At 44.9% G+C, this 23,768-nt stretch overlaps 2 protein-coding genes and 1 pseudogene across 3 annotated transcripts; 2 read left to right on the top strand and 1 right to left on the bottom strand.

The window, feature by feature from the left end:
- The first annotated feature begins 1,033 nt into the window (after window positions 1–1,033).
- On the top strand, window positions 1,034–8,785 carry LOC133924240 (scarecrow-like protein 23). The gene is made up of 2 exons (XM_062369688.1): window positions 1,034–2,756; window positions 8,047–8,785. Exons 1-2 carry the CDS (start codon window positions 1,299–1,301, stop codon window positions 8,176–8,178), a joined length of 1,590 nt encoding a protein of 529 aa, XP_062225672.1. The 5' UTR covers window positions 1,034–1,298; the 3' UTR covers window positions 8,179–8,785.
- Window positions 8,786–13,076: 4,291 nt separating this feature from the next.
- Window positions 13,077–15,147, top strand: LOC133924238 (phosphoribosylglycinamide formyltransferase, chloroplastic-like; annotated as a pseudogene).
- A 362-nt stretch (window positions 15,148–15,509) lies between these two features.
- On the bottom strand, window positions 15,510–19,832 carry LOC133924237 (serine/threonine-protein kinase SAPK7-like). 2 transcript variants are annotated; one of them, XM_062369683.1, is made up of 9 exons: window positions 19,520–19,831; window positions 19,343–19,417; window positions 19,160–19,261; window positions 19,016–19,069; window positions 18,824–18,916; window positions 18,444–18,536; window positions 16,350–16,454; window positions 16,156–16,254; window positions 15,510–16,079 (listed from the first exon to the last, which is right to left on the bottom strand). In XM_062369683.1, exons 1-9 carry the CDS (start codon window positions 19,637–19,639, stop codon window positions 15,744–15,746), a joined length of 1,077 nt encoding a protein of 358 aa, XP_062225667.1. In that variant the 5' UTR covers window positions 19,640–19,831; the 3' UTR covers window positions 15,510–15,743. The 2 variants fall into 2 exon arrangements, with proteins under 2 accessions (XP_062225667.1, XP_062225668.1); XM_062369684.1 differs by lacking the exon at window positions 18,444–18,536 and having other exon boundaries at window positions 19,520–19,832.
- Between the last annotated feature and the right edge of the window lie 3,936 nt (window positions 19,833–23,768).

Genomic DNA, 23,768 nt, shown 5'->3' with positions numbered 1-23,768 from the left:
CTAGAAAGGAGGACGATGAGACAGGTGAATGCCTTTTAGGGCCTTTCCATGGTCATATATCTGCTTGCCTTCCCTTCGTCGCATCTTCTTGCTATTACTCTACTTCAGCACCTTTTTGTTTACCTTCCTTCCAACCACCTCTTTCCACGAATTTTACCGGTTCCATGTCCAAACACAGAGTCAAGTCCACCGAGCGTATGCTCAATTGGTCTTCGACGTACACGATGATGCCCGAGTCAATGTTAACCCGGCACCTTGTGCTAATTTAGTAGAGAATCAAAAGTTTGAAAACTCGAACAGTATAAAATTTGTATCCATCGAGGTTTGTCATAGCTAATATGTGCCCACTTGGTAAACCATACAGTGTAAAAGCACACCTTCCAGTACGAACAAGATGCCATTGGAGAAGCATACGCATAGTAACACTTTTCCGTCACACCTTGTTAACGACTTTTTTTCTTGCATACTTGTCAACACTATCTTTGAACAATATTTCCAAGTAGGACCAGGGGCTGAAAGATCCTTGAGCATAAAACAAATAAGAGGCAGCCAACGCCCCACCGGCATATCCTATCCTTCGGGTCCTAAATTCATCTTAGATATGATATTTGTAGGTAAGTATAAAGTTATTTGAGTATACATTTTTAATCTAGAATGCAAACAATATGACTCAACTAAATACTCTTAATGTATATTCAGTTTTAACTCTACTAATTTCTAGAGTTACCAGTAACTTCAAGAATTTTTGAAGCTGAAGATCAGCCAAACAAGCAGAGACGAAGGTACATGGAGAGCAGGGTTGCGGATGCACCCACATAAAAATCGAAAATCAATGCTAATCCTCAGAATTTTACCTCTATCGTATCCCCACGACTCAAACTTCTACACCTACAGCAGACCGCACAGACTGATATCAAGTGTAAAACTGTGCGTGGACAAGATCTTGCACCCCTCATTTCGCTCTAGCTTTGCCACTGCAAACAGGACCCTCGAATCCAAGGGTGCGTCCGGGAACAAGCCAAAAGGACCGAGCAGCAAATGGAGGCATCTAATTTCTTGCATCCAAAGCTACACGCTCTACCCTGCTCCTCCTTTTGCCAAGATCTCCTGGATTCCTTTGATCGCTTATATATAGCTCTTGCCGTGGCCGAGACCCATTCCTTCCTCCCCTCCGATCCCTCTGCTCCGTCACCATTGTCGCTTGGAACAGATGCCGTGCGATCGCTAGATTTCTTGGAGGGGTTGATCGGGTGTATTGCATGAGGACAGTGTAGGTGTCGTGCGAGGAGGTGTAGACGATGAACCTGACGTTGAGTCTGGACATCAACGGCGGCACGGCCAAGAAACGCAAGGTGCGGGACGGCGTTGCTGACGATGTTGGTGGCGACGGTGGAGATCGCGGCAGGGCCATGAGGCTTCTGGAGGCGAGGGGACGGATGATGGCGAGGCTGGAATTGTTCGATCCGAGGGTGGTGCCTGATGACGACGGTGCTGGCAGCGGCCTGCGGCTGATGCATCTGTTCGTCTCGTCGGTGGCCGCGGGGGAGGCTGGCGACGCGCACGCGGCGGCCGCGGCGCTGCAGGAGGTCTCCTACCGGCGCGCATCGTTCCGCGCGGGCGACCCCGCCCAGCGTGTCGCAGCATACTTCGCGGACGCATTGGCGTCGAGGCTCCTTCAGTCGCCGGTGGCGGCCTCGCCGCCGACGCGCGCCGAGCAGTTCCTGGCCTACACCATGTTCTACCAGGCCTCCCCGTTCTACCAGTTCGCGCACTTCACGGCGAACCAGGCGATCGTGGAGGCATTCCAGGACTGCGGACGGCGGCGCCTCCACATCGTGGACTTCGACGTGTCGTACGGCTTCCAGTGGCCCTCCCTGATCCAGTCCCTCTCCGACGCAGCCGCCACGAGCACTAGCAGCTCCAACGACGGCGACTGCGAAGAGCCGGTATCCCTGCGGATCACCGGCTTTGGCACGACCGCCGACGAGCTGCGGCAAACGGAGGCGCGGCTCGCGCGGTTCGCGAGCGGCTGCCCCAACCTTCGGTTCGAGTTCGAGGGCGTCGTCAACGGACCAAACAACGGCCGCCATGACCGCATCAAGACCGACGATGCCGCGACGGTCGTCGTCAACCTGGTGCTCACGGCCGCACAGAACTCAAGGACGTGCTCAAGAGAAGCGTGCAGCGCAGTGGCTCGCATCCGCTCCCTGAACCCGTCATTGGTGTTCTTGGTAGAGAAAGACGAAGGCGGCGGCACTGGCAGCAGCCTAACCGGCGGCAATGCAACGTCGAGACAACGCTCAAGCCTGCTTCCACGGTTCACGGCCAGCCTCCGGTACTTCGCCGCGGTGTTCGACTCGCTGCACGAGTGCCTCCCGGCGGACAGCACCGAGAGGCTCGCCATCGAGAGGAACCACCTCGGCAAGGAGATCAGCAACGCAGTGTTTTCTTTAGACCATCACCATGGCGATGATCACATGGCAGCTGATGAGTCTAGTAGCAGTGCTAGTTGGAAGGAGATGATGGAGGCCGTGGGGTTCGAGGGCGTGAAGTTGAGCTCAAGAACGGTGAGCCAGGCGAAGCTGCTGCTGAAGATGAAGAGCGGGTGCGGTGGCGCCGGCGGCGGGTTTCAGGTCATCGAGGGTGACGGCGGCAGGGCGATGTCGCTGGGGTGGCGAGACAATGCTCTGATCACCGCGACGGCGTGGCGGCGCCGGCAATGCGAGCCGGTGATCGATCAACAAGACATTCCATTAGTACGTACAGTGGGAAGGCTATGAACTCTCAATTCATCCGATAAATTCTTCATCTTCTTGGTTTGTTCATTGGTTCTTCATCGAGAGTTCGATTGTTAGTTTTTTCTTGTGTTTTTCTTCGTCGATACATGCGTGTATACGGGGCAAGGGTACGTACGGCAGTTTTGGGGTTATTTCACTTTGCACCGTCTGAAGAAGCGCCCCCACGTCACCCATAGGGGCGGCTTGGCAGAACGCCACGCTCCAGCACCATTATCCTCTTCTCTCCTCCCCTGCGCCTCGCCGCCGCCCGAGCGGGCTATTAGAAGCCCGCTCGGCCACAATAACGGCAGTGGTGGAGCTCCTCTCAGCTCGTTCTCCAAATGGTTGTGGCCACGGCGGCTTGCTCCGATGGCGATCAGTCATGTTGGTCTTTGGGGGCGGTGGATCCGATGTCTTCATGGTCAGACCGGTGCCCCAACCCCCACCGGGATGATGTGGTGTTGATGACGAAGATGACGGACAATGGTGGCTTCCCGTCGGCGGCGGCGAGGGCCTTTCAGCCTCGAGGCGGCCTGGTGGTGATGACCTGGTCACGGGGTTCAGGGGGCTCGCGCGTGGGTGGGTTTCGGTGTTCTGCGCGTCGGCCCGGGCCTTGTTGGTGGCGGTGCGATGGGGACGCGCGGCGTTGGTGCTTGCCGATGCGCGCTCCTCTACCCTTCTGGGACGTCGAGCTGCTCGAGCCGTCGTCGAGTCTGCAGCTGCTCGGTCGTGTGAGGCGGCTGTCGTGCTCGTCATCAGTCGGGGGCTGTGTTGCTGCTTGTGTTGTCTATGCGCGCCATCGTGCATGCTTTTGCAGGCGATCCTGGGCGTGCACGTCCTCGGCCCTTCATGAGCGCGCTGCGTCACCGATGACGATGCCGTGTGCGTGCCCTGTCGCTATGGTTGGTGTGAGAAACAGTGACGTCCTAAGAAGAAGGGTGAATTAGGACACTTAGAAACTAAACCAAATTGGCTCTATTCACAAGATATATCTATCTCAATTTTTTTTCTCAATGTGTTCTATGTTTATCTAGTGTGTCTATTCTACCACTTAAGAGGATTACAACCTACTCTAACAAGGTAAATTACAAGTATATAAATACGGAAACGTAAATAAGGTAGAGAGTTAAACTCGGCATAAGAGATTTTTATCTCGTGGTATCGATGACATGAATACCACCACTAATCCATATTGAAGCTCCACAAAGGATACGCTCTCGATCGCCAAGTCTCTTTTGGTTATGGTTCTTGAGCTACCAAATCACTAAGACAAGATCTTAAGCACGATAAGTCACCAAGCCATCAAGGCAAGTTCTCACCACTAACCTCTCTTTTGATCACTTGTTGCCGTGATCACTTCGGAGCTTGAGCCACCAAGACAAGGATCTCCATGTCTTCGTACATGTGTTTTGCCGCCGCTCCACATCAAGTCGGAGGATCAACAAGCTTGAGACACTAAGGCTTAAGATGCTAGCGAGTCACCAAGACTTCAAGGCACCGACGTACCACTCGGTACAAGTTAGGATCACTCCTTAATGCCTTCTTCAAGCTGCGGCATATAATTATAACTCACTCTAGGCCTATAAGCACTAAACACTCTCTACTCTTGTGCTTAATTATCTTAGATGATCACTTTAAGCACTTTAGTGGCTTGAATGGCTTCTCAAGTGTATAAGAGCTTCCTCTAGACTCTAGCAGCATGTCACACCTTCAAATGACTGAGCGGAGGGGTGTTTATAGCCTTAAACCCATCAACTAACTATTTTCTCAACGGCTCAGAGAAGTTGTTAACACCGGATGATCTAGCGAGAACAATAGTACTAACACTGGATCATCTGGTGAGTATAAACTCAGAAACTAGCTGTTATAACTCTACTCAATGCCTTTGTGAACATCGTACATTTTGGTGTGCCTTCAAATCCAGCACCGGACCTTCCGGTGAGTTATCTTGAGCCATCTGAGCTTTTGCAGCATCTCTGTGTAAAATACTTTGGTGCATTCATCCAGTGTTAATTCACATCGAACCATCCTATGAGTTAAATCTTCTATTATTTTCCCTAGAAATGCTCTGGTGCCACTATCTCTGTGATCACCAGACTATCCGGTGAGTTGATATTCATTCTTCAACCCTTACAGTCGCCTCTGCAAGAAATGCTTTAGTGTTATACTCCGGTGTGCACAAACCAAGCACCCATCGGAATTCTTTACTTGCATTCTTCTCTGCAAGAAATACTCCGGTGTTACCTAGTGGAGATCACCGGACTATCTGATGAGGTCCTCAGCCTTCTCCTCATTTGTCAGAAATACTCCGGTGAGTTCAGTACAAAGAGCACCAGACCATCCGGCGAAGTCATTAGTTTTCACTTTGCCTCTAAATAAAATACTCCGGTGAGTTCAATCCTTAAACACCAGACCATCCGGTGAAGTCAATTCTCCTGCGACTGCTCTAATCCAGTCAATCTTTGTCCCGTTTGCGGTGACTTATTGATGTATTACATCTATGACCTACTAATATATATTCTTGACAAATATTTTAGTCCTAATGACTATTGTCATTAATCACCAAAATCATAATTATGGTCTAATAGGGCCATTTTCGCTACAATTGAGCTATCATTGGTCACCGCGGCTGCTGTTGGGCTGCCGTCGCGGCTGCTGCTCTGCTTCAGCAGCAGTTGCCTTTGTGCTCTGGTGCGCTTCCATGAGGCATGTGGCTCTGGCGTGTGCCTTGCTCGTGCCGCGTTCGCTTCCACCGCTCCCGACCTCATGTTGTTCCCCCATCATGGCCTCTGCTTTCGCTGTGCTCCTCCCATTTGCCTATCTGTCTCCTTCCCCTTGATCTAACCTTTGGTGTGCTTAGCGGGTGGCCGTGACCATGTGGGCGGCGTTTGAGTGTGGTGTCGGCGGCTTGGCTTGTTTGCACGATGGGTGAGATGGGGAGCTACAGGCGAAAGCCTAGCCCAACTTTTTACCGGTACCGACAATGGTGACGTTTTTGGGCACCACTGACCTTCTTGAAGGCGTCGTCATGGTGCCTCCCCTTCTGCCCAGAGGAACTTTGTGGGTGAAAACTCATATTCGGGTTTTCAGATGGGCGGCGACAGTATCTTCGATGTCGTGTGCTCCTTGGAGACATCGTCTTGGAGTTCCTTCCGCGTGTTTGGCCACCTCGGTGCTGCTTCATGCGTCGCAGTGGTCATCTGCCTTGGGTGAGAGGAGTTTTCTGTTTGCAGTCAAAGCTGCTATGTTGTAGTGACGTAGCTTGGTAACGATGATAGGCGGTAGGTTCCTTCTTGCGTGTGTCTAGGTGATCGCTATATCTAGGCGTGTGGTGGTGCTTTGCCTTAGGTTGTCGTCCCGGCTACTTTCGATCGTCGTCAGGGTTTTACCGGTTTTTCCTTCTAATAAACCGTGCGGTTGTATAGTTTTCAAGCTCGGTTTCCCTCATAAACTGAGTTAACCCTATTCTTTTTAAGTGAATTGCAGAAACTCCCTGCCCTTTTCGAAGGTTCTTTGAAAAAAATACATACGTGTACACTAGCTATATGCCAAAAGAGTTGTTATATAGTCGATAGTACAGATATAGACGAAGCATAAATCGAAGTAATGTGCTTTCTCCTAATGGATGAACCGCATCAAAATTTAGTTTAAGTTCATGCGCTAACTTGTTCGATCTGCTAAAATTTCAATGGCAGACTGAATTTTAATATATACAATGAGCTGACTAATGCACTAGCTCACAACTGAACCATCCAAGCAATATTAATATTGATTTTTATTAGTTGGGATGATTGTCAGATTGACATTTAGAGACAGAGAGAGAGACGATGCTACAGTTCACTCACATTTGCAAGGAAGTAACCTCCAAAGTAAAGTATTTCCTCAAAGGAAAAAAGTTGCAAGGTAAATTATCACCAACGAGTTAAGTAGTCAATATTGGAAAGGATACACAGAACAATCAGACCCTGCAGGGAGTGGTTCACCAAACCGTTGGTCTGCACCTAATAAAGATCTGCAGAGACGATAGCATCGTTGAAACGTTGCCATTTGTGTCCTCAGACCTCAATCAAAAATTTATAATCTCCATCTACAGTGTGAAGATAGGGATCATCATACATAATATGACCACCCTATCATCTACCCCCAATGTATGGCCCACTGCGTGCAGGTATTCTGACTTTATACTACTGACCATCTTCCACGCGTGTGAATGAGCATAATTTGGGCGAGACATCCCAATTGCTCGAAATCATCAACCAAAATCCTTACTGACAAACAAAGGAAGTTGGTCCCCCGAATCGACACCATAATAATTTGGTGTATCGATCGCGATCTATTGCGTGATATATGAACCATCGCAGGGTTTTCAAAACGCTAAGATCATATCGGTATTTTAAAAAGTACTCCATCTATTAAAAAATATTTGATGCTTTAGATATGATACGATCTCTACCGTATATCTTTGATCACTAGTTTCAATTTTATTAGAATATATTTATAAAATCCAACGAACTTATATGATGGAGTACACAAGATCCAATTAAACTTTTGAAACTTGACTTAATAATTTTTAATATTTTTAGTTTGAAAATGTGAAAATCGTATGTGTAGATGTGTCAAAAAATACTTGTGACCGAAAGGAGTACAAATACAAGTTGATGGAAGAAATATATGTAGAAGACAAGCCATGGACGACTGACTAGGCTCCAACTCAGCTGATAAGGTACGCCAAGGGCCAAGGCACACGAATTCTTTCTCTTTCTTTGGGGCGAGAACGATTGAGAAAGAACGTGTGAAACTAGATCGCATCAAGAGACCAATGGGCACTGCTGATATATATCTTTTGGCGCGTCCAAAGATGCTCCAAGTCTTGGCCGGAATACTTTAGAGAGTTGATTCAGAGCAGACTTTTCCACATGGAAGAGAAGAGAAACAGAACGTTGAATTCCATCTCCGCAAGCTCATCTGATTCGAATTGTTTATCGTGGCCATGAAGCAAACTATTCCTCTGTTCATTCCATCACATCGTAACAAACTACTCTCTCTCTCTCTCTCCAGGATTTCAATTTTGTTTTACATTTTTTTCATTCATCGATGAAAAGACCAAAATTTCAACGAAATACACGAATATTTGATTATTAATTTTTTATCCTCTGCCTTGTGGGTCTCACATATCAATAAAAAAAATCTAAAATTAGATATTTCTTTTCCTTCAAAATTTACAAAATTTCAGCAAAATTTTAATCAGAATCTGTCTCTGATATTTCAGGGGTCAATGGAGCCTGTTCAAGAGTGGACAAGAAACGCATGTCACATCCCAGCGCTGCTCAGCCCGGAGTCCACCCCATCGGAGAGATTCCATTTTGGCAGGTGGAATGGAACCGATCAGCCAGCCAACTAGCCAACCAGACATGCATGGCTGGGGTCATGGATCTGCAATGGAATTATATATTTATCCGGTCTCAGCCGGCCGCGATCGCTTTTGGCTTTGCTCATGCGAGATCTCTCCAAATCCGGTCTTGTCCTCGTCGATCGCGTCTGGAGCTTCCTGGCTTGTCGTTTGCAGGAGTGCAGCGGCAAAAATGCGCATATTTAGCTCGACGCCACAGAGAGAGATTTCGCGGAATATCCCAGTGCAAATGCACGCAACAGCGACCTCCAAAATGGCCCGTGGTTTGTGCTCAAAATATTCAGACAGAGATGGTGTTGCTGGACAGGTTGATTCGTCTGCAAGATGCCAACATTGTACATGCGCTCCTTGTCGTGGTGATTATTTCCTTGGAAATACTTATGCGACGATGTGCTTTTATTATTCGGGGGACTTGGAAGGGACTACTCAATTTGGTGACAGCTTTGGTTGAAAGATGAATTACTATGTGCAGTTGTAGGTCAGTGTAGTAGTGTTTGTTGGATCTGCCTCCGCCATCGGCCTCCTCCTCCTCTACGTCCTCTGTCGTCAGCTTCCTCCTCCTCCGCGACATCCACACGCGCGGCAGACACAGGCGCGACGCCCCGGACAGCGATGGCGTGACGTGGCTCCGCTTCCTCCGCGGCGTGAGGTGGCTCCCATCAGCCCCCTCCACTGCCTCACGGTCAGGACGTCTCGGCACCAAGGACACAGTCCACTTGTTCGACGTAATGCTCTTGCGGGCTGGCTCAGTCACTCTTAACCAAACTGTTAGGGTAATGTTGGCTTGTTGATAGAAGTATGTCGTAGGCACCATGGTAATCGAATGGGTGACTCAACTGCTTCTAAGAAGAGAGCCGGCGATCTTAAAATGTGACCAATTTTACTTGCCGAGTCTTGAAGAAGCAAATTGTTGTAAGTGTGCAAGGAGTGGTTTTTGACTTGCGTAGTGGTTGAAGAGAAGAGGCATGCATACAATCATAAGTGATAACTCAAGTGTTGATGTGTTTGTTTACATTCTGCTACTATTTTATGCCATGAGTGTGTAGAGTGTACTGATGCAAGTTAGTAGGAATCCGAGGCATGTGTACAAAGCTGTTAAACCTTTGTCACAGCATTGGTGTTGAAGTACCAGGCTTGGAAACCAAAGAAAGAGCAAGCCTCCTCCTCCCTGAGTACATGTACATGTTGTCAGCTAGATTCATCTTGTAAAGAGAAGATTTTATTGTCAGGTAGATTCATGTTATAAACTGAGATTGTCATGATGTAAAGTGAAGATTATGTTGTCAATATAAATTCCAGTTTACAGCATATTTTGTTCAGCTACGATTGTCAATATAAACTGAGATTGTCAAGGTCAAGTTTCATGTTCTCCATATAAATTCCAGATTTATGAAAACAGGTTGATGTAAAAATGAAAAATAAAGCACACTACTACAGAATCGATCATAAATAGTAGCTCATCACTATCGGTTATACAAGAACCGACAGTGCAAATGTGTCACTGCCGGTTCTTAAACTCCCGCGCTTGAACCATAATGGAGTCGCTAAGAACCGATACTGATACCAACTATCAGTGGCAGCTCTAGCCACGAACCGCCACTGATGATTCGGACCAGAAATTTTAGTTCAATCATCATTTGGTTCACATCCATTCATCGGCTCACATCCACTGATCCACACACTAATATTGTCGCCCTGCTCAGCCTCCTCTTTCCTCTACAGAACCTTACTCTCTCTATATATACCTTATGTCTTCCTCCTATCTCTCTCCGATGCTTGAGTGCACGTTTCTTCTCTCTCCCATGCATGTGGGTGTGCAACGGAGCTCACGCTGCAGTCGGTGAGCCCGACGGTCGAGCAGCTCTAGGTGAGCGCAACTGGCCAGAGTATAACTCGGAGGGTCCGGACAACTACCAGAACCTAGAGTCTCCAGGTCAACTAGAGTATCTGGATGAAACACTTAGGTCCTAACAAACCACCCGACTCGGAGCTAAACCCGGAGACTCCTGCCAACCAAGAGTATCCGGGTCAGTCCGAAGTGTTCGAGTTCAGCACAGCTGACTCTCTGAATGGCAATAACTTTTAATCCCAAAGTCCGATTTCGATGATTTTGGATTCTACGGAAATATTATTCAGAGGGCTACACATTTCAACTGAATTCATGATCTCAAATATATATGATCAAACTAGGAATACTCTAAAAACCCAATTCAGACATTTCAACACTTTCTGCACCATATTCCTAAAGTAAACTCTCACTTTGAGTTGATTACTTATACTCTTGAGCACTGAAACACGACAAATAGCTCACACTGCATTATTCTTAATAGTACGGTATACCTATACTCAAATTCAATTGTAAAACTCGTTTGAACCAATTTGAGCCTTTAAGTACCGCTTATTTTCTTTTAAATCTTGAGGGTTGCTAACTTCTATATCGTATTCACTCCATCTCTTCTTGATTCTTCATATGATTGATGCAAATCACGCATAGTTTCCTATGGCCTTGCACGGTATTGGCGTAAACCGTTTACTCACTTTTCACCACTGCTTTGGTCCTTTGACGCCAAGCTATTTGCTTGCCCTTCACCATTAGATGGTCTATTGCCCTTCACCATTGGATGGTCTATCGCAGCCGAATATTACTTGCCTTTCACCGTCTTGCTATAGAAAACCATTTTGTATCCGATATCTTCAATAAATTCAATTTATCATATATGAAGTCCAATCTTGTTCTTCACTCTTGGCATATTGGATTTTAATTCAACTTATGTCTTGTTATGTATTCTAACCATAACTCACTCTTAAGCATAAAGTACACATGTTAGTTTATAAAACTCTATTGACAATGACACACCTTTAGTTACTTGATCTCCTTGAGTAACTTAGCATTCATGCTTATCGCCAATACTATATGTGCTTTTTTCTTCTTCTTATGAGCATCACTAAGAGCTCATTCATCTTGATACATATATCTCCTCCATACATCACCTGTGGAACAACTTACTAACAAATTCAATAACATTATTAGTCCATATGTATTACCATTAATTACCAAAAATACACATAAGGGCTAGATACACTTATAACACCTAGCGTACCTGACACTTACCCCATATTTCTCTTTGTAGAACCTTTCAAAGTCATGCCAAACTTCAGAAGTACTAGCTCTTGATCTCTTAGAGCCGGTGCTTGCTAATGTGTGCGCACTTGTAGAGCTTGACGATGGAGGTGCTGTTGCATGTGAACCAATCGGAGGTTCACCTTTGGGTCCTTCTTCACCTGCAACACTGCTATCATAGGGGCCATAGTCCCCTGTGAGTCCTTGAAAAAAAAATCATGATCGATGAACGTATTATCATAATCTTCGACGTCCATGATTAATGTCGAATGGCAAAAAAAATTCAAATATTCGGAGTTAGAAATAATCAAATAATAAAACAAGATAGAACAACGATACAAAAATTCACTAAAATTTCTTCAAGATAGCAGGATGACAATTTTGAATTTTCTCGAATTTTTGGCAACAATTCATACTAATTTTGACAAATTATCACAAATTCTAAAGAACTTTGAGATAAGAATGAGAGGAGGAAACAAGAGAGCAAATATTGTTGCTGGTGTGGAATGGAAGGACAGGGTGATCCTATATTTATATGTTAAAAATAATGATTTTTGCCCAAAAAAATCAAATTTATTGACCCAAACGATAACAAAATGGCTAAAAAATTCAAAAATAATGAGTTAACAGGTTAAACAGGCCGGGCTACCCTCGCGTGCCCTCTCGTGTCGTCCATGCCGCTCGTGCCTAGCATGGCTAGCCCCACGCGTGATGGCTCTGGGCCGGCCTGAGCAGGCCATTCCGTGCCATGCCTGGACAAGCTGGCTGTGCCTAGCCGGGCTCAGGCGTGCCATGCCTAGCTGGGCCGTGTCGTGCCTATCCATGCCATGCTCGTACCAACTCATCTTAGACGGGCCGTGCCACGCCGTGCCGCACGCTCAACCCAGACATGATCTGTGGCCTCGTGCCATGACAGCCCGACCTAGCTCGTATCGGGTCGTGTCGTGCCTATGGTGGCGGGCCACGGGTTGACCCAATAAACATGGCCCATTTAGACGTATTTACATATGAGGCGCGTGGCTTTAGTCCGTATAGATTTGGATAATCACTGGCTCACAAAGCAAATGCAAAAAGTTAGGCCTTTTTATTATATATTTTTAAATAAAATTACAAATATATGTGTCTGTTTTAAAAAATTACATATGTAGATTCATATATTCAATGCTTTTAAAATTCAAAACACTATATAAATAGTCATAAAAATTCTGAAAAAAATTTATAGTGCAAAGGATGCTATCATATAGCTAAAAAAAAATCATCTCAAACAAATAATTGTACAATGAAGATTTTTCTTTTTATTTCTCATTATACAAGTCATATTTTTATCTAGAAATATTTAGAGAGATAGATAATAGTATCCACTAGACAGTAAATATTAGAATTTTTCATAACTATTTCGATAGAATTTTGAACTTTGAGATTATTGGAACACAATATTTTTTTATTTTCAAACTTATTGGCCCGAAGGGTGACATAATTAATTTATAATTTTTCAAATAGACTCATATATTTACAATTTTTTATTTAACAAATCCAAAAAGTTTGACGTTATGCGAGGGTTAGAAGCTCGCTTACCAGCCGAAGCGATCGGATCAGGACAGTTCAACCTGTATCACATAACGTAAGCCCAATGAAGCGAGACGCGGGCCGGTGGCTCGGCCTTTCTGAGCCCACTGTCCGGCCCAATGAAACAAACGATTCTCTCGCAGGCCCGCTGGCCGTCCCGAGGCGAGAGCCGCCGCCGAAGGCATACCCCATCCTCCCCACAACCGCCGCGATGGATGCCGCGGTTGCTCCACCTGCTCTGCGCCCGCGCCGCTCGCTCGATCTCTGCCACGCGACCGGCCCCGGGGCCTAGGCCAGGGGGCCACGCCGCGAGGCGCGAGGCGAAATCCGTCAGCTGCGAGCTGTCCCGGCGCCCGGAGCCGCGCCTCCTCCTCCTCCGCGCGAGGGCCGCGGCCAAGGGTGGTGATTACGCGGGGGCCGGGAGGAAGAAGCGGCTGGCGGTGTTCGTGTCCGGCGGCGGCTCAAACTTCCGGGCGGTTCACGAGGCCGCGCTGAGCGGGGCGGTGCACGGGGATGTGGTTGCGCTTGTCGCCGACAAGCCAGGTGAGGAAAAATTGTACCCTGCGAGCTGTTCGCGCTGTTGGGTGAGGTTTTGATGTGAGACGGGGTTGCAGGATGCGGAGGCGCGGAGCACGCCAGGAGCAGTGGCATTCCTGTGGTCGTGTTCCCGAAGTCGAAGTCTGCCTATGAGGGGATTTCCGTAGCTGAACTGCTGGATACTCTCAGGTTGTTTCTTGCTTGTAGTTGTCTGTCTGTTTTTTTGTTATGTGATCCTGAATGTGTAACCGCATTAGGAAAAGTAACTGGGGTGAGATGCATAGTTCCTGAATAATTTATACTTATGCTTGTGTATGTGAGTAAAATACACACGAAGCAACACTCATCTTAGTAGTCCAGATACTTTTATCTTGGTTCTACCAAGAGATGCTTATTTTTCTTGAAAATGATGCGATGCTTTCTTTAAAAGTCTCTATAAATTGAAAGAGTTGTTAATGTTATGAAGCCTCTAGCCATCTTTCAACTGATGCTTGCTTCTTAAGCTTTGATACAATATTCACTTAGACTCAGAAGAATAGTATGGGACAAGTCCTCCATCAACTGCCACATTGAAATTTTACTCTTGGCTGTAGACACTCAGTGGTGTACATGTACTGTATTCTTTGTGCCTGCCTTTGGATTGCGCTAATAGACAAGTGAAATGAGTCTTGCTCATATTTACCATTGAAACAGGGAATATGAAGTTGGCTTCGTTCTTCTTGCTGGTTACTTGAAACTTATACCTGCTGCATTGGTTCGGGAATATCCAAGATCCATATTAAATATCCATCCTTCTCTCCTTCCGGCATTTGGAGGCAAAGGTTATTATGGTTCGAAGGTGCATGAAGCTATCATTGCCTCTGGAGCAAGGTAATTTAGATCTTGGTAGCATGTACAAGTAACTACATAGCTCCATTTACGAATTGTATGATATCCCATACATGCGCTTGGGGATCCCCCAATCAAAGACCAACCATATGCATTACTTGGAGTAATTTCAAGTGACATAACACTAGAATTTGTTGTGACATGGTTCTCGAGTTTGAACGCAAGTTTAATACAAATTACTACATCATATGAGATGGTTAGCAGGTACTGTTCTTTAATTTTTTTTGCCTATCAAATGAGACACTTGTTATTTGACAACGATCATCTACCATTTACAGATACTCAGGCCCAACTGTCCACTTTGTGGATGAGCACTACGATACAGGGAGAACTTTAGCCCAGAGGGTTGTACCTGTGTTAGCCAATGACACACCAGAGTTATTTGCTGCAAGTCCTTCACGAGGTAAAAGTTCAGCTTTCCAGCTCAGGAATCCTTCAAGTCCTTTTACACACTACTGAAGTTACTTGAAACTCCAAAACTATCGATCATTTTGTTGATTTCGAAATCTTGCATCTCAGGAGCATCAAGTCTATGTTGAAGCAGTTGCTGCTCTGTGTGAGGACCGTGTTGTGTGGCGGGAAGATGGTGTCCCACTTATCAAAAGCCGGACAAATCCTGACAATTATACCTACTTGACAAATACTAGTACTCTTTTGGAGTAATAAGTGGAATTTGTAAAGCCCCTGCCAATTTTTCACAAGGCAAAGGGGTACTTAACATAGGCTGACCATGGTGGGATTTATCTTGATTTGAGATAACTCTTATGTGGTTCCATAAGACCATAAGGAGCAAATCTTATATACACACAGTGACTCATTGGATTTTATAATCAAGAATGCCCATTGCATTGTTAGATACTTGGATGGTCTCTTCAGTTCATGATACATCAATTGTCATATTCTTTATGATGATTGCCCCTCGTAAGAGACTGCGAATTTACTTCGGACTGTACTAACCACAAAAAATAATTTGGTAGCCATTAACCATTCACCTGCAGAGGTGCTCCTGGAGTCCTGGTTTCTGCAGGAAAAATTCTTGAAGGTACATGGAAGCACATTCCAGTGCTTTCTGAAGTTATAACGACAATCTGTAGATAAAGATTCACGAGAGAAAAGTACATGCATGAATTGCATTTGGCTATTGATCATTTCGCCTATTGTCATTCTGTGTGATCATTGTCCCAGCACAAGTGAAAACAAGACCGCAAACTATGCTCAACGAGGTGTTTTATTCCATAAATATGTTCCTGATGCTAATTTAATCATTCAATACAAAGGCAATGTTGGAACCACTTTAATAATTTATACTGTTGCAGCATCAGAGAGGTAAAAAAATGAAAGAGAACTTGAAAACAAGACCACAAACTATCAGGATGGGGAGCGTAAGGTCCATCATCTACCACAATATCTCCTGTTTGCGATCTTCCTTTTGCCGGTGAAACCCTCAGCTGATATGAAACTCGCCGCTGGCATAGACTTCCTTCACCTGTTTGTCATACTCATCCTCGCCGTCCTCTTCTTCCTCGTGTTTCTCCTCTGGTTTCTTGCTGTCCTCCTGCTCGTCCTCCTCTGCCCAACCGAAGCCAGCCACAGGGGTGGAGGAAGGAGGCGGCGTTCGTGCCTTCTCGACGATCTTCATGATCTCCTCTACGGACTGGACGGAGTAGGTCGGGGCGCTGTTGTCCCTCTTGTAGTACATTGCCTGTGCTGCTTCTGTGAGCTCTCGAGGCAAGTTCTTCAGGAACCAGGGGTGGTTCTTGATCTCCCTGATTGTTATTCTCTGCATGGAGTTGGAAAAGGAATGAAGTCGATGAACCAAACATGAACGGCTGATATGAGTTTAAATAGATGAGTACCTTCGCAGGGTTTGCGACGAAGATTCTTGAAAGCAGTTCCTTGCAGTCTTGGGATATGTGGACGTACTCTGGTATTTTGTATTGGATTGACATTATCCTCTGTGAAAAGAGAGAATGCACCAAGCATGAGATTAAGAGACAAGAAACTTGGGGGTTTAGATTGCTTATAGGGAAAAAAGTTCTAAAGTTGTTACCCCAATTGTCTTTCTGAAATTCTTGGGGTCGTCAGGGTCCTCAAAAGGGTAACCACCGACCAGCATCACGTAAAGGGTCACTCCACAAGACCACACGTCGGCTGTCTGAACCATCAATCAGACGTTGCAAATATATCAAGGCGAAATAAGTAAACAAACATAAAGGCAATAACAAAGCAAGAAAAGCTTGTACGAAAGAACACTTCTTTCCAGTAGGATATTAAGATGCAGTTATTGTCGTTAAAACAAGTTCCAAAACGGCTCCCTATTCTATTAGGGTCCAAGCCTCTGATGGAGAAAAAAAACACTCAAAATGATGGCTCTTTAGCACCATTTGACTCTAATCTATCTGAATGGATATTGTGTGTGTATGTGTTTTGAGACTGAATTGCTAGTGTAGAACATATGCATCCAACCATGGTATTGGCTATATTTAGTTTGCTCAAAATGCTTAAAAGATGGCATTAAAGATTCAAGAGCTCTTCAAAGTAGGCAAAACCTCAGGTTTGCTACGTTTGCTGTAAACTTCTAAAATTATGTGAGCTTTGATAGAGCAAACAATTTAAAGCGGGTGAACGAGTGACCTATTTACCAACTCCGCTAAGATAAAAACAAGCAATGATATACGTCATCTATGTAAAATATTTAGACTGAGGATTTGTTATTAGACTGATAGTGATATCCTGGGGACAGATGAAAGATGGCGTTAGAGAATCAGTACACTTAAGTAACACATGCTTTTTCACATATTTTCATGTTGTAGGGTACTTCATGGTTTTGCAAAAGAAAACATAAGTCCTAAAGTAATTAAGGAGTTTAGGGGCTAGATTTTCACCAAATCATTAATAAGCACGACTGTTTTAGGCTCTATGCTATGTTTTTTTCCGGAAAGAAATACAAAACGAGTGCAATTATTCTGAACTTCAAACAAAACGAGTTCTCAAAAATCCGTTCTGAGAATTGCTGCAGGCAGGTCAAAGTCATTCAAACAAAACCAGGTATACGTGGAGAAAAACAAAAGAGGATTACTGGAATATTTTGATGCGAATGCAGCCGAAAAGCACAGAACTTTATGACATACTAGTAGAAGTGGGCACCATATGGTTGGGCAAATCAAATGCCACTTTGGTCTTTGCATAGTCTGAAAGGGATGTTCTAGAAAGCAACAATCAAATAATACTTGATCTTCTATCCATGAACTATTTATAATCCCAAAGGCACCATACTGTTTCTCTTTGACAAACAAATGCAACCAATTTTGCAGTGCTGGAAAGGGAAAAATGCAAGCAGATTGATGGTTTCTTGGATAGCAATTGAACAAAATACAATCACTGTCCCGCGGAAAATCCTAAATAAGATATGGAGACAGTATCTGACAATGAGAAAAAAAGAGAGAAGGAAAATAGTTTCAAGGGACCACAAAAGGCCAAAGAGAGGTTCAGTCTAACATGACTGCTTGAAAAGGATTGGGCTTGAGGGCCTCTTGTGATAACATCAATTAGCTAGTCTGTAGCACTAGAACAGCATGATGGTAAAATGGCACAGAAAAGGACATAAAGTATGAAGTGAACCTAAAAAATATGACTTGTCAAGAAAAAACGCAAGTTACCCAGCTGATGTGTCCCAATAAGCTTGACGCAAGCATAGATTAACCTAATTTTCTTAGTCTATTCCTTTCAAATTCGTAATGATGAAAAAAATCCTTTTGAACGTTGCATGCTCCTATATATAAAATCACACTTCCGTCTTGTCATTCGCCATCTTCAAGCTCATTCGTACCAGGTAGTACTAAGCAAAAAATATTTGTATCTACAGAATCTCAGGCTTTCTCCAGCTGACAACGGTGGTATGATGGGTGGGCCCAGTCTATAGACCTACTAGAGTGGCAAGATGGGCCCACATGATGACGCGGGTGGGCTCACCCATAGACCTGGTGTACAGGGACTCTGGGGTGGCACTGAGACCCGCGTTACGTGCATTCCAAGGGGGCGGCACGTGCCCACGGGCTCACGACAAGTGAGACAGTATCGTGGCTGCAACGGGGACCCACTTTGCTGTGCCGCAAGAGCAAAGGACAATCTGACGGAGACTCACCTTGCCGTCGTATTCCCGGCGGGAGAGCACCTCCGGGGCGATGTACGCCGGCGTGCCCACCGTCGACTTGGGCTTCGAGTGCAGCAGCGACGACTGCAACCAAGGATCGTATTGGAGAAGAAGGGAGTTAGTGTGGCAGCTATCCTGTTGGGGTCAACAAGAGAAGTTGCTTCTCCAGGCAGTTTCACGAAGGAAAACAGAGAAATTTAGGCAGAGTAGCATATAGCGTGTTCAGGTGAGCAGCATGGCAAGCAGAAAAAGGCTCCTTTTTGACAAAAAAAAGTACGTATCATTTTTAGAAGAAACCCAAGGAAGAGGAAAAGAGCAATTCAGGAAGACGATTATTTCAGAGAGGTAATGTTGATGGAGTAGTACAATACCTTGGAGTAACCGAAGTCGCAGATCTTGAGGCGAGGCGCCGGGCTGCCGTCCAAGAGTGTGTTCTCCAGCTTCAAGTCTCGGTGGCAAATTTGCTGCAAACCCACGACGGATTTCGCATTGACCACTTCATTTATCAGCACAAATGGTACTTCAAGTTTTTTGCTGGAAAAAAATCAATCTTTTGTTCTTACCATGAAGTGGCAGTAGCTCACACCGCAAATCAGCTGCTGGAAGAAGTACCTGGCCTGCAAAAACAGCACAGCCACCATTTACACGAACAAACTAGCACAGAACTTGGAATGCCCAAAGAAACGAAGCAACCAACTGATCCTCACCTCGTCCTCGCTAAACCTCCCGGCGTTGCAGATCCGATCGAACAGCTCGCCGCCGCCGGCGTACTCCATCACGATCGCCAGGTGCGTCGGCGTGACCACCAACTGCAAAAGAAGCGAATTTTACGCACAACTACTTTACCAGTAACACGAAAATATCACCTTTTTTTTTCATCATTCCCGCACCTCCTTGAACCGGATGATGTTGGGGTGCCGCAGCGAGCGGTGGTTGATGATCTCCCTCGCCACATTCTCGTCAATCTGCAAGCCGCGAGAAACGAGCAACGCACCCGTCAGAAACGCCGCAGCGCAAGAGCCGAACGAGGCCTCCCATCACGGGAGCTCGATTCCAAAGCGCCGCACCTTGAGGCCCCGGGGGATGTACTTCATGGCGACGAGCTCCTTGGTCTCCTTGTTCCGCATCAGCCGCGCCACGCCGAAGTTGCCGGCGCCGATATCCTTGAGCAGCTCGTACTTCTCCATGGGCGCCGAACTCGGGGGAGGACCGCGATAGCTGTCTGATCGATCGGACTGGGGAATCTCTTCGGATGTTTTGGAAGCTTCGCCGGGGTGAGAAGGGGAGATCTCTTGAGGAGGAGGCCTCTTGCTCGTCCGGTTCGTCGCTGGGATGAGTTCGATTCAATTTATTGGTAGTAAGCCCAGTGAGGAGGAGCTCGTTTTATTTGGTGATTAGTTTAAGAGCTCTTTTGCATCTCAGGATTGAAAAAACATATGAATAAAATAAATACAGGAATAGTATAGGATGGTGGATGGAAAATAGAAAATTAAGAAACGTAGGAATTGTAAGAAATGGATTGTTTGGAATACCGGAATGTCATAACACAGAAAACCAACTAATAAAGCTGCTGGTGGGCTTGAGCAGCGCCGGTTCATGTTTTGTTCCTGTTCTGTTCGGTGCCTTATGACGAGAAGGAGATCGATTTGCCTCAGTCTTCCATGAAGGAAAGAAAAAAAAAGGTGGGACTGGATGGAAAGTGTTTTTCGTGTGGAATCGAAGGCATAGGGAATTTTCTTCCATTTTTCCTTCGATCGATTCCTGTGTTCCAAATGAATGAACAGTGCCAAATTCCATAGGATTGAGAATCATGTACTTTTCCTACAAAATTCTTTTGATCCAAAAGAGGCCCTTAGATGCGCGTGCGCCACGGCATGGCGCATATGAATTCATTTTTGGGTTTGATTGCCCTTTGAACCTCCGGTTTCTTTTAATTTGCAATAAGGTCCCTGTATGCATTGCTAGTTTTGGCTCCTATTTTTCCTTGAAAAAGATGTGTTCTTTTTTACTGGTTAACGCATGGTTCCAGGATATGGAAGCAGCAGCCTATTCACAAATTCCATCTTTATGTTATTATCTGTGCTAACATTTATTTATGATAAAGATGAATGCTAATTTAATCCTGTAGCGGATACAGTTGGTTCCGCCCAAAACACAATCAAACCCTGAAGAATTTTGGAATAATACTGCGTACAACTTGGCAGAGCTCAAACTTTTGCCTCCAAATTGTTGGTCGTGGTATATGTGCGTGAGGCGTCAAAACTTAAAAGCTATCCCACTAGTCTAAATTTCGTTTTCTAATCAGGCAAGACGATCGCATGCTGTGTGAACAAACAATCCAAGCGAGGTCAAGAGTCGACTAAGTTAGTACGGTACCAGACAAAACTATAAGGAAAAAATATGTTTAGGCTAAATTACTATATATATATTTCTACTATATTAAACACGAGTTGATTTTCACATATACTTTTGTCTAACCACAAAACGGATAGTCTTGAATAAACCCTCCTATCTAACCACAAAACGGATAGTCTTGAATGAATCTACTCCTCGGAGAACTTAGAATTTTCAGATTTCCAACTTGTTTTGGGGCCTTTTGAAACTCACCGAAAGTTAAGTTCCATGCATTTGGTTCGAGTTTTTTTTTTTCAAAACCTGAAAATATTTTCGAATTTTGAGATTCTCGTCGGCTACTAGTCTTCAGTAAAGTACGACTGAAACCTTCGGAACCGATACGTTACCAGTGCCAGAATTTGCTCGTGACACTGGAGGGGAGATGTCCTCTATCGGTTGACCGGGGGCGTCAAGCCGGCCGAGGGGTGCGCGAGCGGGCGGGGTGACGAGGCGTGGAGCTGCGAGATCCCTCCCCACTGCGAGATCATCTGGGCACATCGATCACATGGGCACGTGGGGGGGGGGGGGGGCGAGTGATGCGAATCGGACGGACCCCTAGATTTGCACCACACGCCTTTCTTTGGCAAAAATAAAAAAATACACAACATATATCGACGTATTTATCAAAATAGATAATAGATCGATGTATTTATAGTATCTTAAAATTCGAAAATCCAATTTCGGGATTTGAAACACCGAAAAAGACTGACTCGACGGGGATGCTTTCGTCTACCCATATGGTGTTGTCCGTACTTTCGACGCCCATCAAATCGGTAAAATTATGTCATTTTTTTGTCTCTCTACTCTGTCCTATAAAATAAGGGCAGCTGCAGTGTGAGAGAAGAGCAAAAACGCGAGAAGCGCAAAGGAGGAGAGGAGAGGAGAAGCAGCAGCGCAGCGCAGCGTGTGGAGAGGAGAGGAGAAGCAGGCGAGGTGAGAAGTAGCAGCAGCGCGAGGAGAGAAGAATCAGTCTGAGACAAAGAGCAGTAGCAGCGCGAGATACAATAAGTATTTAAATTATGTTTTTAATTAGTACTTGCAGTAATAATAGTAATTAGGGTGTTTAACCCGGTAATTATATTTGTTCAATTATTTGTTTAGGTAGTGCAATAGAAATTAGCATGAATTTGTATAATAGTAATTAGCGTGTTGTTGTATAATAGTAATTATTTGTTTAGGTTAGTAGATTGTATAATAGTAATTAGCGTGAACTTGATTAGTAAAAAAACTCGGGGCACTATAGCTCAGCTCACTCAGCGCAAAGAAATATATGAATAGGTTAATAGTATAGTGTCAATCTATAAGGAGATTAAATATTTGCTCAATATAATTTTCATGTTAATTTAAATAATATTATAATTAATAATGAATATTAATCATTTTATTTTTATTTAATAATGATGATTTAATTAGCATTGTTAATTACTTATATATTTAGCATGTGTATCATTATTAAATAAAAATGAATATATAAGTAGTAATTTTATTAGATGTACCTTTGTTTGCCATATATCATATGACTTTCTATATTTATTGTGAAGAACATTCCACAGTTATGCACGGGAAGCTCGTAACAATTCAGAACTGCCAGCACATAGATAGTTCGGTTGAGCTACCTAATACCTATATGACCTGAAATCATATGTTATAAGCCTTTTGCATGTAAACCAGCAATCACATATTGTTGTCCTGGATGGTGTGCGGCCACGGGTTGTTCCAAACAGCTCAATCGTTATCCATACGTTATTCGAGATGTGAAGAAACAATATATGGCCTTTGTACTCACGCAAGGCATTGAAGAAGAACTTTGATATGGGGGTGTATATAAACATAGTATCACGACTGATGTATAGTGATACAGTGAGTACATTGGAAGGAACAGTCCAACAAGTGATGCATGAAGAGGATGGAGGGCATGTCGGGGAGGGCAGTTTCGGTAGAGATGGAGCTAGAGTGTGGACCATTATGATGTAGATGTATGATGCATGGATGATGAAGTCGGTGGTAGCGGGGATGAAGAAGATGCCGATAATGATGACCGGTGCCGGCGATCCAGTACTTTCGTGGTACTGGTTTGCTGGATTGTACCATCATTGAGTATAACATCTTATCTAACTGGGGATACCAGAATAGAAACATCCAGGTCAGGCAACAATTAGGGGGAGGTCGTTCACTTTATTAACAACTATGTTGTAATGACAAGAAGGAACCACAAGTGCGCTCGATCTAACCCTATGAGTATGAGGTCATGTGTTTTAAACATCCGATTTGTCCTTACTTCGTATGAACACATAAGCCTAAATATGAGAACTATTTGTGATCAGTAGACACATCCCACATACATGCAGCGAAGAGGCTATTAGGAATGTGAGCCATACCGTTGATGCGATGTTCATAGCCCAATTCCTCATCACCTTTTGTTGGCATGAACATTTGTTTATCACCAAAATTCATTATGAAGGAGGTGCAGACTAAGACGGGTATGTTGATCAATTACCACACCGCGTGGCGAGCGAAGCATAAGGCGTTAAAGATGCTATTTGGAAGCTTCGAAGAGTCTTACAACTATGATCCAAGGTTACTGCAGAAGATTGCCATGATGAATCCAGGGACTCAATAGGCGATGGCGGATAAGCCGATCAAGCTAGAGGATGGGTCATACAGCATCACTGACCGATACCTCATTAGGTTATTTTGGTCCTTTGAATAATGCATCGAAGTTTTCAAACATTGTAGGTCGGTTCTATGTATAGATGCCGCATTTCTGAGCAGCAAGTACCATGATACCCTTATCACAGCGATGGCAGTGGATGCAAATAATCAGATCATTTATCTCACCTTTGCAATGGTTGAGAGTGAGAACAATGATAACTGATTGTGGTTCCTCACTTTGTTGAGGACACATGTCATGGGTAACAGGGA

Source organism: Phragmites australis, chromosome 7 (assembly GCF_958298935.1).
Source record: "Phragmites australis chromosome 7, lpPhrAust1.1, whole genome shotgun sequence".
NCBI lineage: Eukaryota > Viridiplantae > Streptophyta > Magnoliopsida > Poales > Poaceae > Phragmites > Phragmites australis.
This window is presented reverse-complemented; position numbering and strand designations above follow the sequence as displayed.

Bases quoted from the DNA above. Each gene is read 5' to 3' on its own strand.
- LOC133924240 (XM_062369688.1), top strand. From the start codon at position 1,299: ATGAACCTGACGTTGAGTCTGGACATCAACGGCGGCACGGCCAAGAAA. The intron at 2,757-8,046 runs GTACGTACAGTG...CTGATATTTCAG, and splicing joins ATCAACAAGACATTCCATTA to GGGTCAATGGAGCCTGTTCA.
- LOC133924237 (XM_062369683.1), bottom strand. From the start codon at position 19,639: ATGGAGAAGTACGAGCTGCTCAAGGATATCGGCGCCGGCAACTTCGGC. The intron at 19,418-19,519 runs GTGCGGCGCTTT...CGCGGCTTGCAG, and splicing joins ACATCCCCCGGGGCCTCAAG to ATTGACGAGAATGTGGCGAG. The intron at 16,455-18,443 runs GTGAGTCTCCGT...TTGATGGTTCAG, and splicing joins GCCGGGAATACGACGGCAAG to ACAGCCGACGTGTGGTCTTG.